The sequence below is a fragment of the Heloderma suspectum genome, chromosome 5 (assembly GCF_057233095.1).
Source record: "Heloderma suspectum isolate Gila_16-S chromosome 5, 16-S_ref, whole genome shotgun sequence".
NCBI classification, from domain to species: domain Eukaryota; kingdom Metazoa; phylum Chordata; class Lepidosauria; order Squamata; family Helodermatidae; genus Heloderma; species Heloderma suspectum.
This window is the reverse complement of record NC_139462.1, coordinates 143,123,160-143,139,262: the sequence shown is the minus strand read 5'-3', so window position 1 is coordinate 143,139,262 and position 16,103 is coordinate 143,123,160. Positions and strand designations below refer to the sequence as shown.

The 16,103-nt window shown below is 44.8% G+C and overlaps 1 protein-coding gene across 1 annotated transcript; it reads left to right on the top strand.

The window, feature by feature from the left end:
- Positions 1–3,486: 3,486 nt before the first annotated feature.
- Positions 3,487–14,128, top strand: LOC146344596 (uridine phosphorylase 1-like). Its single transcript, XM_084859804.1, has 7 exons — positions 3,487–3,539; positions 4,702–4,819; positions 7,334–7,492; positions 8,351–8,465; positions 9,343–9,552; positions 11,685–11,831; positions 13,962–14,128. The coding sequence occupies exons 1-7, from the start codon at positions 3,487–3,489 to the stop codon at positions 14,126–14,128; spliced, it is 969 nt and encodes a 322-aa protein (XP_084715930.1).
- The last annotated feature ends 1,975 nt before the right edge of the window (positions 14,129–16,103 follow it).

The window sequence follows — 16,103 nt, the reverse complement described above, 5'->3', positions numbered from 1 at the left end:
GGAATCACAATTTTGCTTTAAAATGAGGTGCACATTCCCCATGCACAACTTTTCTACCACACTGCTGAATTTCAGTGGCAAATTCAGGTGGACAGCAACAATTCTGGGGAGTGTGTGGTCTGCACCCCCCGGATTCTGCGGGTGGGGAGGGGAATTGGCTCCTGGACCAGCAAAAGTTGCCCACATCTGACTTGGGAAAATTAAGGTGCAATTAAAAAAAAACTTGGTGTATTTGAAAGGAAGTCAGAGTTCACAGGGTTTAAATGTAAAACGAAGGACATTCTTCTAAAACTAGCAAAAAGGCTTAGAAAATTCCTTATGCAAATGCCTTTCTATACTGCCTGGTGAAAATGTCATACAACTCAGCAGAACTTATATGGTTCCAAGAGTTCTTTATTTCAGGCCATTGAAAAGGGTTCCAAAATGGAGTCAGTAACATACTAGCCAGGCTCTGAGAGCTTCCAGTAAACCAGGATTGGCCAACTTGTGGCCCCCCAGATGTTTTGGCCTACAACTCTCATCATCCCTCACCATTGGCTATGCTGGCTAGGACTAATGGGAGTTGTAGGCCAAAAATCTGGAGGGCTACAAGTTGTCTACTGCAGCAAACATATGTCACCGAGGCATCAGGAAGGAAGGCTCACTAGAGCCTCTTTCAGATGTTCCCTCTATGCATTTACTCTATATGAAGAGTAGGAGCAGGACTGGGGTTGCTCCTGTTGTCACCATGTTCCACTGCTCAATTGTGCAGGGTTCTTGATTGTGTGGCATGCATTGGCTCCCCCCCCCCCAGATGTCCCATGAATATGCTGACATTGAAAACGAGCCCAATATGTATGGAGATGTCAGGAGCAGGGCCAGCATGTGTGGTCCCACACGCACCTTCATACAAAGAATAGATGCCTTGGTTAAATGGCTTGAAAGAGGCTTAGATAGATAGGGAAATAAGCTTGCCAGGAGACTTGAGTCCAGCCTTTCCTTTTACAGGGAAATATTCACTATTGGCAAAGGGCATCCATTCCCTCTGGACCATTAACTACCTGGTATCAAAGAGTCTGTACAAGGAGGGCCCTGGACCCAATTTACATGGCCGATAGTGCCGAGCAACATCACATCAGGGTCATTCATGACAGATGATGCTGTCGCCCATGTGCAGCAACCCCACAGCTTCCCTCTGGAAAATACTCATTTCAGAAAGTCCTTTTAGTGCATCTTTTTTCCCTAAACGGGGCTCCTGCTCAGTTCTGCTGCAGTGTGCCCCATCCCCTCCATAAAATCTAGGGAATGCCTCTTTCTGTGATCTGGCAGTGACCTGGTCAAAGGGTGAGGCCACCCCCTTCTCCCCTTCCCTCTTTTCCCTCATTTGCAGTAGGGCTGCTTTCCCATTCACAAAACCTAACCTGTTTTTCCCATTCAGAATAGTGCAGTAGCACTGTTTCATTCATTCACAATAGTGGAGTAGCTACTCCCCCCTTTCAGAGTATGTAGCCTGTATGTCCTATTCAGAATAGCACAGTTGTGATGTTTCAATCATTCAGAATAGTGGAATAGCTGCTTTCCCCATTCACAGTATGTAGCCTGTATTTCCCATTCAGAAAAGCGCAGCTGTGGTGTTTAATTCATTCACAATAGCGTGGTAGCTGCTTCACCCATTCACGGTATGCGCCCTGTTTTTCCCATTCATAAAAGTGCAGTAGCACCGTTTCAAGCATTCACAATAGTGCAGTAGCTGCTTCACTCATTCAGATCATGTAGCCTGTTCTTCCCATTCACAAGAGCACAGTATTTTCTAATCTTTCATAATATCTCTACGGTGGATGAGAGGGGAGAGGTGTGAGGGAAACTACAGGAGCTTCATTAAGTGCTTCCACTAAACTTCCCTGAGCAGGGGAGCATGGACAGGGGCAGGGAACAAGCCTCTCTCATTCGCTGAGTTGCACCTATGGGGTTGATGATGGTCTACTCCGCCTAGCCAACCCTGAAGAATGGGGGTTTCAAGTGCTGTGTGACCGGTGAAAGCAGTTTTTTAGATAGTGCATACTCCACTTTTCTTGCTTTGTGAGCCCCTGGTGGACCAAAGCGATTTCATGAAAATCCTGATATAACCAGAAAGTGCTTCTCATTCCATTTCCATGTAGATTGGGCCTTGTTTTTTGTTTTTTTTTTACCCCCCACCCCGAATGGGTAGGTAAAGCATGGGTGAGGTCACACCTGTAGAAGGGAATGTCTCCCCAGTAACAAGATTAACTTTTCAAATGGTGGGGTGGGGCAGGATTTCAGGAAAGTAATTGCAAGACAGTCAGAAAGAATCCACAACTTGTTTCCTGTCCATGGCAGGATTCAAATAGGAATTTGAACATCCACTCATGCTTAGAATGTTTTTTCTTCTTCACTTTAGGAGGATTCCCAACAGCCTCTGGTATCCAAGGAGCTGGGAGGGGTATCCCCCTGTTATCTCCATGCAATGATCAGAGATAATGGCAATTCCTGCCCTCTCCCCAAGCCCCTGGTACAGTCCTGGGTGTGGGGCTTGGGCAGGGGACGTGGCCCACAGTGGAGGTGAAAGCCTCTGCAGGCTGGATGGGTACAGTCTACGGTCCATAAATTCCCCTCCCCTGCTCTATTGGGATCCACAGTGGTCATCATTTTTTCACACCTGCCCCTTTGGTAGATTTCAGTGAGAAATCGGACTTCAGTGAAATCCATGTAGGGTGAAAATTCAGATCAGGTTTTCCAAATGTTCTGGAGAGTAAGGATCTGATCTCCTACAAAGCAGGAGAGTAATGAAATGTGCAGACTGGTAACTGAACCCTTCCCCCCTTCCCCCTATTCCACACGTTCATTTTTTTCTGTGTCAGTTGGGTTGGGCAGATGACAACTCCAGTCCAAAGTGTGTGTGAGGACTTGGAGAGCCTTTCTGTGACTTTCAGCCATGTTTGTGCCACATTGCTAGAGGCTGGTTAAACTCACCCTACAAGGGATCCCTATTTCTGTTCTAGGGATAATGAGTGAATCACTCTTTTGCCAGCTGCTTTCTCATGATGTATTTGAACTTTGGGCTGATACATACATGCAGATACATGTGTCGTCGGTATCTCATCACTCAGTGACTTGTGGCTGAATGTGTGAACTGCCTCTGTTGAAACATATTGTAGTTGGGTGATATCGGGGGATACAAAAGCCTGTAGTTCTCAATGTGCAATGGCTGTTCTACATGAGCAAGTCAGCTGAAGTTGCAGTCATCAAGTGGTGAATGTGCACTTGTGAACTCCTTCCTCAGTCACCCCAATTCCTGCATAAAGTAAGGCATATCTTGTAGCTCTCAGTGAAGACTTTATGAGTCTGAATAGCTCTGCTATATTGTCTGCTGTATAGACGCTCCCACCAAAGTCCCTCTGTCACTTCTTAACTTACTTTTTAAATAGTACTAGCTATGTGATAATACTGTTCTGTTTCCTACATTTTCTCCGTTAGGGTCTAAGTAGAATGGCTTCTGGGGGCACAGCTGAGAATAAGACAAACGGCAAGCAGATGTCAAAGTAAGAATAAAAACCGATATGAACTAGTTAGGATAGATATAAATGTAAGACTGGAACTAGAAGTTACATACTGAAAATGGCAATCAAGTTGCTCTGCCTGTGTTAACCTATAGAATTCTCAGAGGTGTTGCCTTGTTAGTCTGTTGCAGCAAAAACAACAGAGTCTTATGCCATCTTAAAGACTAACAAATTTATTCCTGCATATGTTTTTGTGGACACTGTTCACTTCATATAAAATGTTCACTTCAACTTGGCAGATTTATATACATATGCTGAGAAGTGCAGGGGAGAGATGTAAATTATGTTGTTAGAAAGAATTGAAATGCAAGAAGTACAGACAGTGATAATTACCTTAATAGTTGCCATTCACAAAACATTGTTGGGGGATGACATGAACATAATTGCAATGGTGAGTTGATTAACATATTAGTGTGACTTTAAAAAAATACACAAAAAGAAACCTTTGTCCCTATTGAAACCACAGGAAATAGAGTTGAATCTTTTGATGAATTGTACTTCACCAATTTTATGTTGACATATGTCTTTGAAATTCCTTCATTCAAGAATTGTCACCTTAAGGTCATTGACAGAATATCCTGGAAGGTTGAAGTGTTCCCCCACTAGTTTCTGAATGCTGCCATTCCTGATGGCAGCTTTGTGTCCATTTATTCTTTTGCATAAAGACTGGCCCATTTGCCATATATAGAATGCAGTAAAGGTAAAAGTGTCCCCAGCCAGTCGTGTCCGACTCTAGGGTGTGGTGCTCATCTCCATTTCTAAGCTGAAGAGCCAGCGCTGTCCAAAGACGCTTCCGTGGTCATGATAGAACTCGGTAGGAAATTTTAAATTTAGCTGGTGCACTTGGAATACCAGTTCTGATGCATCGAATAACAGAACGACATCCAGTGAAATATAGTTCATGAGAGATTGATGTGGTATGTAAAAATGTCTGCCTCTTCACTTCCTCAGCCCAGTGAATCAGATACTGGTTTGTAGCTGGAGGTGATTATAGATGGACATTCAATGTAAGAACACCAGAGTTGGATCAAAGCCTTCGGAGATATAATCAAGGGGCATAACTGTCCATTGCACTTGTCGGATTGCTTCACTTTATAGCTATTTTCATGCTATGCACTCATGCCACTCTACTCTCCATTGATAGAGAAACCTCCATTCATGTCCCCAACCCTCACCTTGAAATGATGAAAGAGGATGTTCTGTATCATTTAGCTCTCGGGACTGGTACCCACAATTTGCCTGCCATGTTTGGAGATGTAAAGGTAAGAAGAAATGTTGTGCAGGAAGATTAACTGTTTCAGAAGCTTGAAAGGAGTCCATTTCTCATGCCAGATACCAACTCTGATGGTAAAAAATTGGGAATGTACAGTAGAACATAGAACTCCATCACTGTCTGTAGCTTTTTCATGGAATTGGATTTGCAAGGGACAGGGAAGCCTTAAGGTTCACCTACTAGCCTGATGGAACTACATATTACAAAAAACATGTGGCTGCTACTACTACTACTACTACTATATTTATATCCCACCTTTTTCCCAATACTGGGACTCAAGGCGGCTTTACAATGTTAAAACTTATACAATTACCATTCCCACCTTCCCCTCTGTAATACATAGTTCACTAATTTCATTCCCAGCCTCGTTATGTTCGGCTGTGGAGTGGGTGGGGAGGCAAAGTGCTGTTTCATTGCTATGATGGAGAGGACCCTTTCCCTACTGATTAACTTCTTGTTGTAGCCTCAGCGGGTAAGGTTACCTCGTTTAAAAAAGATCCCCCTTCCCCTTAATCTCCTTTTAAATGATGAATGCTGCATAGTGCCTGGTTATTTTACAGCTTCAGGCTTTAGATCAACAGGGAACATAATCTGTGTGCTCACAAAGCGAGGAACAGTCCTGCACTTGGGGCGGTTCTGTCTCCTGTCACTGTTAATATCACATTTCCTGCAACTTGGTTTGCCGACTGCTGATCCATGGGCGTGCCTGTAAGAGTTGCAGGATTAAAGCTTTTCTGATCACAGGGCTGTCATTGATGTGTCCAACAGATGCTGCCAAAGGTGGGTTTCATACCTAGCTCTGAAACAAACTCCAAAACGTACAGGGTCCAAGAGCCTTTCTACATGAGGCTTTTATTGTGCGCTCGCGATTGCTCACTCTTGGTAGTTTGTGGGTCCTTTACATGTAATCGTCATCCTCCAGGGTCTCTCCCAGTCTTTGCAACCATTATCACGTTTTTTTTTTTCCTAACATACAAAGTCTGGTGTTATTTAGAAATGGCGGAATGAGAGTCTCATGGTTGTGTAATGAAACATATACAAAAGCAGAGAAAGACGCCCCCCTGCCCCCGAAAAGAGCATGTGTAAGGGAGCTGATCTTAATCCTGCAAAGAATCCAGAAGCAGAAGTCCTGGTAAAGGTGTGGGATGAAAGACTCATGTAGAAATGACTACATTTCTACATGAAATGTATATTCAAAATGGATATGGATCAGGCCTTTAGAGGCTCTGATGCCCTGACATATGGGGTATCTGTGCTGTGGCCTTCATGCTGCAAGCAGGGCAATCCCAGGCCTGCTCCTCTGCACACGAAGGGGCCTCACAGAAGGATTTTGTTTGGAATAGGCTTTGCTTGCCACAACAGCAGCTCCACTGCCATGCATTTGTAGTGTGCTCGGGGAAGCTGAGATCAATGGGAGACGCTGGCATTGGGCATGTCCCTTTCTCTTTTAACTAGGGATGTACGAAAGTCACTTACCTTTTCAAAGGGTGACATTTGTGGGGGGGGGGAGGCGCTCCGTCCCTCCCCCCGAAATTCTCTCTGGCCGGCTCCGCTCCGCGGATATTCTGCAGAGCCACCGGCTGGGTCTGCCACAGCTGGACATCCAGCCGCTGGGCAGCCTGCAGGGACGCAAATGGCGGCGGCCATAGCCGCCACCATTTGCATCCCTGTATTTTGCCATGATAGGCTACATAAATATTTACGTAGCCTATCACAGCAAAAAACCAAAACAAAACAGCAAACACAAATGGTGGCGGCTACAGCGGCCGCCATTTGCGTTCCCTTAGTTTTGCTGTGATAGGCTATGTAAATACTTACGTAGCCTATCATGGTTTCCGCAGGGACGCAAATGGCATCCCTGTGTTAGCCGTGATAGGCTACGTAAGTATTTACGTAGCCTATCACAGCTATATGAAAGAAGCAAATGGCGGCCGCAGACGCAGACGCCATTCGCAATGCAGTGCAGACGGCAGCAGGTAGGTACTCCGTTCCAGGCCCATTTTGCGGGGGGGGGGGCGGGGGGGCTTCATTCCACCACGGATTGTGGGGGGCCAAATGCACTGGCATTCGGCCTCACTGAGATCCATGGCGGAATTCTCTGACATCCCTACTTTTAACTTGGTCTGTGTTACAACATTGTAGTGAGGCTAAAGCATCATCAAATACTCATAGGAAGCTGTCTTATACTAAGTCAGACCCTTGGTCCATCTAGCCCAATATTGTCAACACTGACTGGCAGCGGCTCCCCAGGGTTTCAGGCAGAATTCTTTCCTAGTCCTACCTGGAGATGCTGGGGATGGAACCCGGGACCTTCTGCATGCAAAGCCGGTGCTCTACCACTAAGCTATGCCCCCTCCAATAAATGTCCTTGAAGGAAGGGCAGGATGTAGTAGTAGTAGTAGTAGTAATAATAATAATACAATTTCAGAATAGCTAAATCTACTTTCAGCAGGATGCATGGTATTCTAACAATTCTATTTTTAAAAAATGCCATTCCTACTAGTTTGTATGCACTGGAGGAAGCCCTTTGCGGATGAAAGCTTTTATCTCCTATATGATGATGAAGCTGGCAGTTAGCAGCCTAGGTTGTGAGTTGCCCAACATCTGCGCAGCAACAGATCGGTACGCCATGTACAAAGCAGGTCCTGTGCTGGCAGTCAGCGTAAGTACACAAGCTATGTCCATCTTGCCAGGGAGCGGGAGGAGGAGCCGGAGAGAAGAGAGGGAAGGGCAGTGAGACCTGCTGGGATTCTACCCGGCAGGGCAAAACAGTAGGGGGCTGGTCACGTGGCAAGATAGTAGGGTGTGTGTGGATGGCTCATGTGGGCCGCCATGGGGAAGGGTGGGCCACAAGGGCTGCTTGGCCCATGCAAGAGCAAGGCCATGGGTCCATGCAGTGCTTCCCCCGATTGGCTCAGGTGTGCCTTGGTGCAGGGCCTCCCGATATTTCCTAGCAGGGGGTTGTACCCTGGATGTGAACCTGCAACACCCTGCATGTGAAACATGAGCTGTTTCACCTGGCTAGAGCTGGCCTTGAATCCTTTATGCCTCTGCCATCTATTTATTTGGTTTGGTTTATTTACTTGATGTGTACCCCATCTTTCCACCCAAAATTGGCTCTCAAGGTGGCTGACAATAATAAAACCAAGATTAAAACAAAAACTTAATTAAAACGATCATACAACGAGACTTGGAGCTGGGAGTGGAAGGAAGTCAAATACCCCAGAATGTGTGTGATTTCTGTTTACTGTTATGTTTAGTGGTTAGGGAACTGCTTTCTGGTTAGGGAACTGCTTTCTGGTTAGGGAACTGCTTTCTGGTTTCCCAGCTTTTGTGGGGTTTATCTCCCACGCTACTATCACACACACACAGACACTGACACAGACACAGACACGGACACACAGACACACACACACACAGCTCTTTTTGATGTTTGTTATGTTCAGCAGAAAACTGATCTGCATACTATATTAATTCTGATCAGAGGGGTGCTTTTTGTGTGTCCGTTGTTCCTTTTCAGCACGGGGTAGGGATGTCCTCCACTGCGATTATGTTGCATGAGGTCATCAAGCTGCTGTATCATTCCAAGTGTACCGATGTCATCATCATTCGCCTTGGCACATCTGGTGGAATAGGTATTTCTCTTCAGTCCTTCCCTCCCTCCTTTACAATAAGTGTTTTCACAGCTAGCGATTGTGATGCTTAGATGCAGTGGTGCAGCGGAGCCAGGACTCGTAGGGATGCCGCACCAGCACTTTTCGGATTAGCAGGGATGCTGGCGTCACCTGCCACGCCCCTCAGAATTTCCTGTTCTCTCTGAGCTAAGCTGCAATCCTCACAGTAGCTGGGATGAGATGATTTCCCCTGCAACAATATATTGTTCCCCATTGAAATGCCAAGTATTTTGTGGTGGTTTGGCCTGGACTGGGCAATTAAGGCCCGTTAGCTTTACGGAAGACCTGCTCCTGGTGGAGATGAAAACAGCTAGAACTGGTTTGTGGATATGGATCAACACAGCTGCCTGCAATTTTGGACTGTCCTTGGGCTTGTGGCTATGGGGACTGACCTGACCAGTGGTGCAGCTATGGCCAGAGTTTAGGGCCAAAGCCCAGAGAGTGGCAGGCAATGGGAGCATCAGGGCAGCAGAAGCAAACTCCATTTTATTCCTGTAACCATGATGGTACTATGATTGAAGTTTAAAATGCAAAACTGAAAGAAGACGTGTGACATGGCGAGTGGCACAAACACATTCAAGCATCTCTTTGCCTGTTCTACTTCACTGGCTCCCTCTTGGGCATGGCGGCACTGATGTAACGGCATCAGGTCACATGCCTTCTTTCATTAGAAGATGTTAACCTGGGAGATGCAGGGAGGAGATGCAGGTTGGCAGTCAATCAGCCTAATGTCTAGTTTGGGCCATAAATATTCTCTTCTCTTTTTTTTAAGATGCATCACGTGCATCAAGCAGACAGAGTGAAAAATGTCATGCTTTTTTTTGGGGGGGGGGAATAGGGCTGGAGCCAGGATCTGTGGTGATTACCAGACAGGCTGTCAATGCCTCCTTCAAGCCTCAGTTAGAACAGGTTATCCTGGGGAAGCCAGTCATTCGCAAGACAGACCTGGATGAGAAGATAGCTGCAGAGCTGATGGAGTGTGGCAAGGAGCTGCACCAATTCAACACCGTCATTGGGAACACTATGTGTACTCTGGATTTCTATGAAGGTAAGGCCAATACAGTGCAACTCACCTATCTGAATAATTCTGTGGGCAGGCAAAATATCTGGGTGTTCAGAAGCTGAGTTAAACATGTCGGGTTCAATGAATGAGGGAAAACAGGGGAATCAGGCACATCCTGTCGTAACCTGAATATGTCATAACCATAATCTGAACTATTCAGATAAAGGAGGTCCTGCTCCAACTGAGTAAAACCTGCACACCTACATTCAACAAACTGAACGTCAAGGTTAGAGGCCTTGATACCCAATATAAGATATGGAGTAGATGCACTGAAGTCAGTGTGACTTCTTATGTGTATGTGCTTGATAACAAAATTGGATTCTATTTGTTTGAGTCTGAATAGAGAGAATGGTTTCCTGTCCAAGTACAGGTATTAGTTGACTCAGCCATGCTGAGATGATCCTTTATCGTCAATTACTGCTGCTGCTAATAGTCACTATCCCTATTTTGCATACATTCAAGCTCCAGTTGCTTTGTCACAGACTGTACTTTTTGCATTCCATTGCCATCTAACCCCACTTTTTACACACACACCCCCGCCAACATCCATGTGTATATCTGCCTGCCAACTAGAGGTGCTGGAGAAATTTGAGCCAGACTAAAAGGAGCTTGGATTTTTAAGTATCTGACCTGTGGAATCCACTGCAGACCAGTCCCCTCAGGTCGCGTGGAGTCTGTTGACTTTTGGATTTCTTTTTTTTTTTTTACTTTCCTGAAATTTATGCAAGTTTAATCATAGGAAAATACACACGTTTCTGTTGAGATTGGTAAATAATCGCAGGGAAAAGTGGAATGGAATGGGGGACAATACGCTAAATGTGACGTACTAATGCAAATTACATACATTGTTGCGAACCCTCTTACAGAATTATTTGCATATTTTTCTGCATAACAAAAATAAATCGAATCCCTCTGTGAATGGACACTGGAATGAATGACACCGCACAATCCATGAAACACACATGGGACGGATTTCATGAAATCCGGACATCCCTACTGCCAACTGAGGATAATACTTCAAGTATCTGACAGAGTAGATGAGGGATGGAGAACCAGTTTGTGGAGGGGGCAAATTGCCCCCACGGGGCCTTCCATGGACCAAATTACATCAGTGGGATGGCCACGCCCACTGACATCATCCATCCATTTTGCCTGCCTATGTGCTGAGAGGCATGGAGAAAGGCACTCGGCCGGCACTGGGAGGAGCTGTTCCTCCCAGTGCTGGCTGAGTCCCCAGCACCACATCCCCCACCATTATCTCAGATCACAGATCAGAGATAACAGTGGGGATTCCCTTGGGCCTCCTCAGTCGGGGATTGCCCCTTAGAGCAGTGTGCTACGGGGAATCTTATCAGTGGGGATTCTACTGGGTGCCTCTCCCCCTCCCAATTGGGAGGGTGAGCAGCACGTTAAGGGGCCTCCCTACAGAGGGGATTCTTCCGGGGGCTGGGGCTTGAGTAAGCACTGCCCCCTGGAGGGATCCAAGTGGACTCCATGGGTCAGAGGTTCCTCTTTCCTGAAATGTGCTTGAATGGTATTTTGGATTGTAACTTTATCTGTATACGTATGCGTGTGTGTGTACGTGTGTGCGCATGCATGCATGTGTATGTGTGTGTGCATGAGTGTGTGTATATGTAAGATGAGCAGCACTGTCAGATCTGACTGTTGGAGGGAATGGGGAAAGGTGCCCATGGGTGGTTTCCCGCTATTCTGCTACACAGCAAACTGCCTCTTACCAAGTCCAGCATTGGTCCATATAGCTCAGTAGTGTTGTGCTGACTCACAGTGGCTCTTCAGGGATTCAGACAAGGCTCTTTCTCAGTCCTATTTGGAGATGCCAGGGACTGGACCTGGGAACTTCTGCTTGCAAAGCAGGCGCTCTACTGCTGAGCTACGGTCCTTCCTACCTGGACCCATAAGCCTGCCACCAGCTCCTAACTCCTCCCACCTGCTTCCTTTCTGAAGAACTAAACTAAATGCCTCCTTTGGCTCACACAAGTGACGTGTCTGGCAGTAGCAGTAGGATATGAGTAAGGCAACCAGTTGGGCTGATCACGTGTCACAAGTCTCTGGGGTCCTGTTATGGAGGCTTCCATGTGTATTTGATGCACTTGTAGGTCAAGCTCGCCTGGATGGTGCAATCTGCTCATACACAGAAGAAGAAAAAATGAAATATTTAAAGGCAGCTAATGAGGCTGGAGTAAAAAATATTGAAATGGAATCTGCCATTATAGCAGCCATGTGCAATCTGAGTGGCATCAAAGGTAACTGCATGCATACAATTCTGATTAATCCACTCGGGTTGACTATACCATTGTAAAAAACAAAACAAAAAACCTTTCACCCATTGAACTTCTCCCTTTCAGGCAGCTATTAAATGCACAGAGTCTTGGTCCACAAAAATGGTGGCAGCCCTATATTTTGGGTTAAAATGAACCTTGGAAAGTGTCATATAAACACCAAAAATAAATAAAATCAAGAATAAGCTATGATTAGTATAGATTATTTTTTTCTGTCAAGATTAACCTATAATTAATGGAGGCAGATTAGGGCCTGAACCGCACTTTCTGTGCTTCCTTATGGAAGGGGAAATTTAAACATTGATTAAATCAGGTGTGGGCTGGCAATTCTAAATCAGCTATTTATTTATTTTAGTATCCAATTCAAAGTGTGGCCTGTTTATTAAAAGGCTGAATTCTGGTTAGCTATACCAGTGGTTTTCTTACAACCCCATCTAAACATATTTACTCAGAAAGAAGTCATAGGGCTGACTTCCTGCTAAGAGCATCTAGGATTGCAGCATTAGGGTGTTTTCACATAGACACTTAAATGCATCTTTGAGCCTTTCAAATGTTATTGTTAATGCATGTTAGAATGCCAAAGAGTAGCAAATGTGAATTCTCACCAATAAAATTTTTGCATTTTGCATCGGTTTTGAACTAATTTCAGTCAAAGCTAGTTTCAATCTCATGTGTGAACGTTCCCTTAGAACAGTGCCTTCAAATGGTTTTGGACTATAATTCCCATAAGCCCCAAACATCATGGCCAATAGGTAGGGATTATGGGAGGGCACCAGATTGACTACCCCTGCTTTAGAAGATTAGATTGATGGCTGCTTCCTATGAGATCTTTTATAAGCAGGTGTGAATACCCAAATGCACACTGCACAAGCAGTGAGTCAAATGTGAGTTGATCTTTAATGTATTATTATCCCCATTTCACTGTAAAACACATGCCTGCAGAGTCATGACCATCACGCACATGTGATGATTCACATTTGACACACCACTTGCATACTTTATACTTGGGTATTTACACACACACACACTGAATTTCAAAAAGAAGGAACTCATGAACGAATGACATTTCAGGTTGGAGGCCTCAGAAGAACTCAAACCTGCTGCCACATCACCTTTCAGACTGATCATTTCACAAACTGATTATCTCACACTTATTGCCACATCCCTGCTCAACCTTCTCTTACCCAGGCTGACCACTCCTTATGAGCTCAAGACTTGTATGTCTGAGGATTCCTCCCCGCTCCCCAGTTTTGCATCCAAGTCTGGAAGATGACCAAGAGGTTAAAATCCTGAGGAATCTTTTCATGCCATCAAAAATTATTATTAGTAGTAGCATAATTAGGGCAGTATCCAACAGGGCTGCTTTGGTTCAGTTGTGCTCCTGGGACTCACCGCTTGGGCAACAGGGCTAAAAGCAACCCCAGCAACTAGAAACACTTGTTTCCAAATTGGGACAGGTCACCAGAACTCCCTTCTGTGAACTCTGTGAACTCTGCTGACCTGCCCCATTCCAGAAACAAGCACTTGCACTTAATTGGAGTTATTTTTAGAAGCGCCAAAGTCCTGTTGCACAAATGGTGGATCCCACAAGCGCATGGGCACAATAGGACACTACCCATAGTATTAGTATCATGATACTTACAGCTCTACTAAGTGCTATGCAGAGAATAAATCCACAGATCCCCACCAGAGTGGTTTACAATCTAACAAACATAAAAAGAACAAATGGGAAGGATCCAACAGTGTCTGGCTGCTAGGCTATTTACACTCTGCTAGTAGAAATCAGCACGTGCGCAAAGTCAACAGTGCTTGCATGACGGGTTTCCCAGGAAACCCATTGCTCCTGCAAGAGGTACTGATGTTGCGCAAATGTTGGGTTTCTTTTAGTGCAATGTAAATAGCGCTAGCAGCCAGACACCGCTGGATCCTTCCCAGTGAAGGAAAAAGGGGGGAAAAAATCTGACTGACTTAGTGGTGAATAGTAGCCCAGCAGGAGATGAGAAATACTAACACTAGGCTTCTTCAACTCTTCTGTGTTCTTTGAAGTAATGTTGTGGATCCTTCTCTTTGCCTTTTGGTTTTATGAATCTCTAGGTGCTGTGGTATGTGTCACACTCCTGAATCGCCTTCAAGGTGACCAAATTACCAGCTCTCAGGATGTCCTAGAGGAATATGAGGAGAGACCACAGAAATTGGTGGGACACTTTATTAAGAAGCATCTTGATAAAAAAAACCCCAAACTTCTGACATTTCTTCATTAACTTCTTACTTTCATTAAAGGTCTATGTTTCATCACAGACTGCTTCATGATGACAGTGTGCCTGGTAATTGCTTTCTCATTATCTGACAGCACTATAATTAATCCTTCAGTGCCCAAATATTGTGATGTCAAGGTGTGGTATCACTGTTAATTAAGTTCTAGAATATTATTTGCATTATTTGACACTTACATGTAATATATATATATATATATATATAGAGAGAGAGAGAGAGAGAGAGAGAGAGAGAGAGAACTGTGGTAATATATAAAACAAGTGCTTCTCTCTCTCTAGTTAACGGTTCTCTCAGACACAGCTACATCAGTGGAGGCTGGTGACTCTGATGTCAGAGGCGTGGTGAATCCGCTCTGGGTTTCAGTCAGAACCAGTCAGACCTCTAAAGGAGCTATACAAGGTGCTTCATGGTTCAGTCCAATGGTTAGGTTAGTGAATTCTGACACTGTGGAGGTCCACTGCTGTCCCTGGGCCCTATAATTCAGGACTGGGTCTTTTCTCAAATAAACCCATGTGGTTTATTGACTGCTGATAATTGTTTTGTTATTTATCAAGTATATGTCAGGGTGCCTCTGTTGCCTACTGAATTCTCCAATAGCCAAAATCAACACTCAGACAAAAGGGCTGCTTTCCAAGGCCTTAATTCCATTTATCCTAATGAGGCATACAGATGCTAATTGCTTGAGACACAGAGAACCTACAAAGGAACAGCCATCTCGGGGTTTCTAAGGGTTAGGATGTCAGTTGATCTCCATTTGGGAAAAATGCAGCAATTCTCTGAACTTAAGGGGTGGGAGGGGAAGTACTTAATTTTAAATACTTCTTTTAAGGTGCTTACATTTTTAGGAGTTCAAAAGGACATTTGATTGTGGATGTGGAAAAACTCTATTTGATGGTGAAAGAAATGCACTCCTCTCATGCTCAAGGACATTTTCCTCTGTTCTGATTTCATATGCTCTGGGGTTGAGTCTTGGCACAGAAAATAGGTGCTGGGCTGAGCCTGATTAATCAACTAAGGCCTGACTAATCAGCTAAAAAGAAATGGAAGAGCACAAACTCCTGCAAAACAAATACAAGTTCATGATAAGGCAAGGAAAGAAGGAATTTGAGGAACAAATTGCTAAAGGCATAAAAACAATGAACAAGCATTTATTTATTTATTTATTGCATTTATATCTCACCTTTTTTCCTCCAAGGAACCCAAGACAGCGTACATAATCTTCCTCCTCTCCATTTTATCCTCACAACAACACCCATGTGAGGTAGGCCGGGCTGAGAATCTGTCACTGGCCCAAAGTCACCCAGTGAGCTTCCATGGCTGAGTGGGGACTAGAACCTGGATCTCCTGGCTCCCAGTCCAACACTCTAGCCACAGCACTACACTGGCTCTCTCTATTGTATTCATTTCCTTGAATACATTAGAAGCAGAAAACCAGACATGGAAGAGTTTGGATATTTAGAGACAATGAATGTTTGGTCAGGCCAGTAAAATTCTGGCCATGTGGCAACCTTATTTGCGCATCTAACCCAGGGATTTTTTTAATAGGCTTATCTCCCACCATCTTATAGTATCTCACAAATACCATTATGATGTCATTGGACAAAGGGCCAATCAGTAAATATTTAATGTTATACTTATTGTTACTAATTGAGGCATAAAAGAGGCTGACATTTTTCAACAGAGGTCACAGGTTCAGGAGTAGTTTCAGAGTGCAGCCGGGCTTTTAGCAGAACAGGTAAGGGCGCAATCCTATCAAGATAGGCAGCTGCCTCCGAACTCAGAGGTGACTGCCTATCCAAAGCAGGGCAGGAGAAGCACAGAGGGGATCGTTCCCTCTGTGCTCCTCCTGCCCTGCTTTTTTGGATAGACAAAAAAGCAGCTTTTTTGCGGCTGTGTAGCTGTGGGAGGGCTGAGTGGGGGAGGAGGCTGCTGTATGGCACATGGGATGTGTCGTACTGGCAG

Coding starts and splice junctions, on each gene's coding strand:
- LOC146344596 (XM_084859804.1), top strand. CDS start 3,487: ATGGCTTCTGGGGGCACAGCTGAGAATAAGACAAACGGCAAGCAGATG. Junction 8,466..9,342: donor TGGCACATCTGGTGGAATAG/GTATTTCTCTTC, acceptor GGGGGGGAATAG/GGCTGGAGCCAGGATCTGTG. Junction 11,832..13,961: donor CAATCTGAGTGGCATCAAAG/GTAACTGCATGC, acceptor ATGAATCTCTAG/GTGCTGTGGTATGTGTCACA.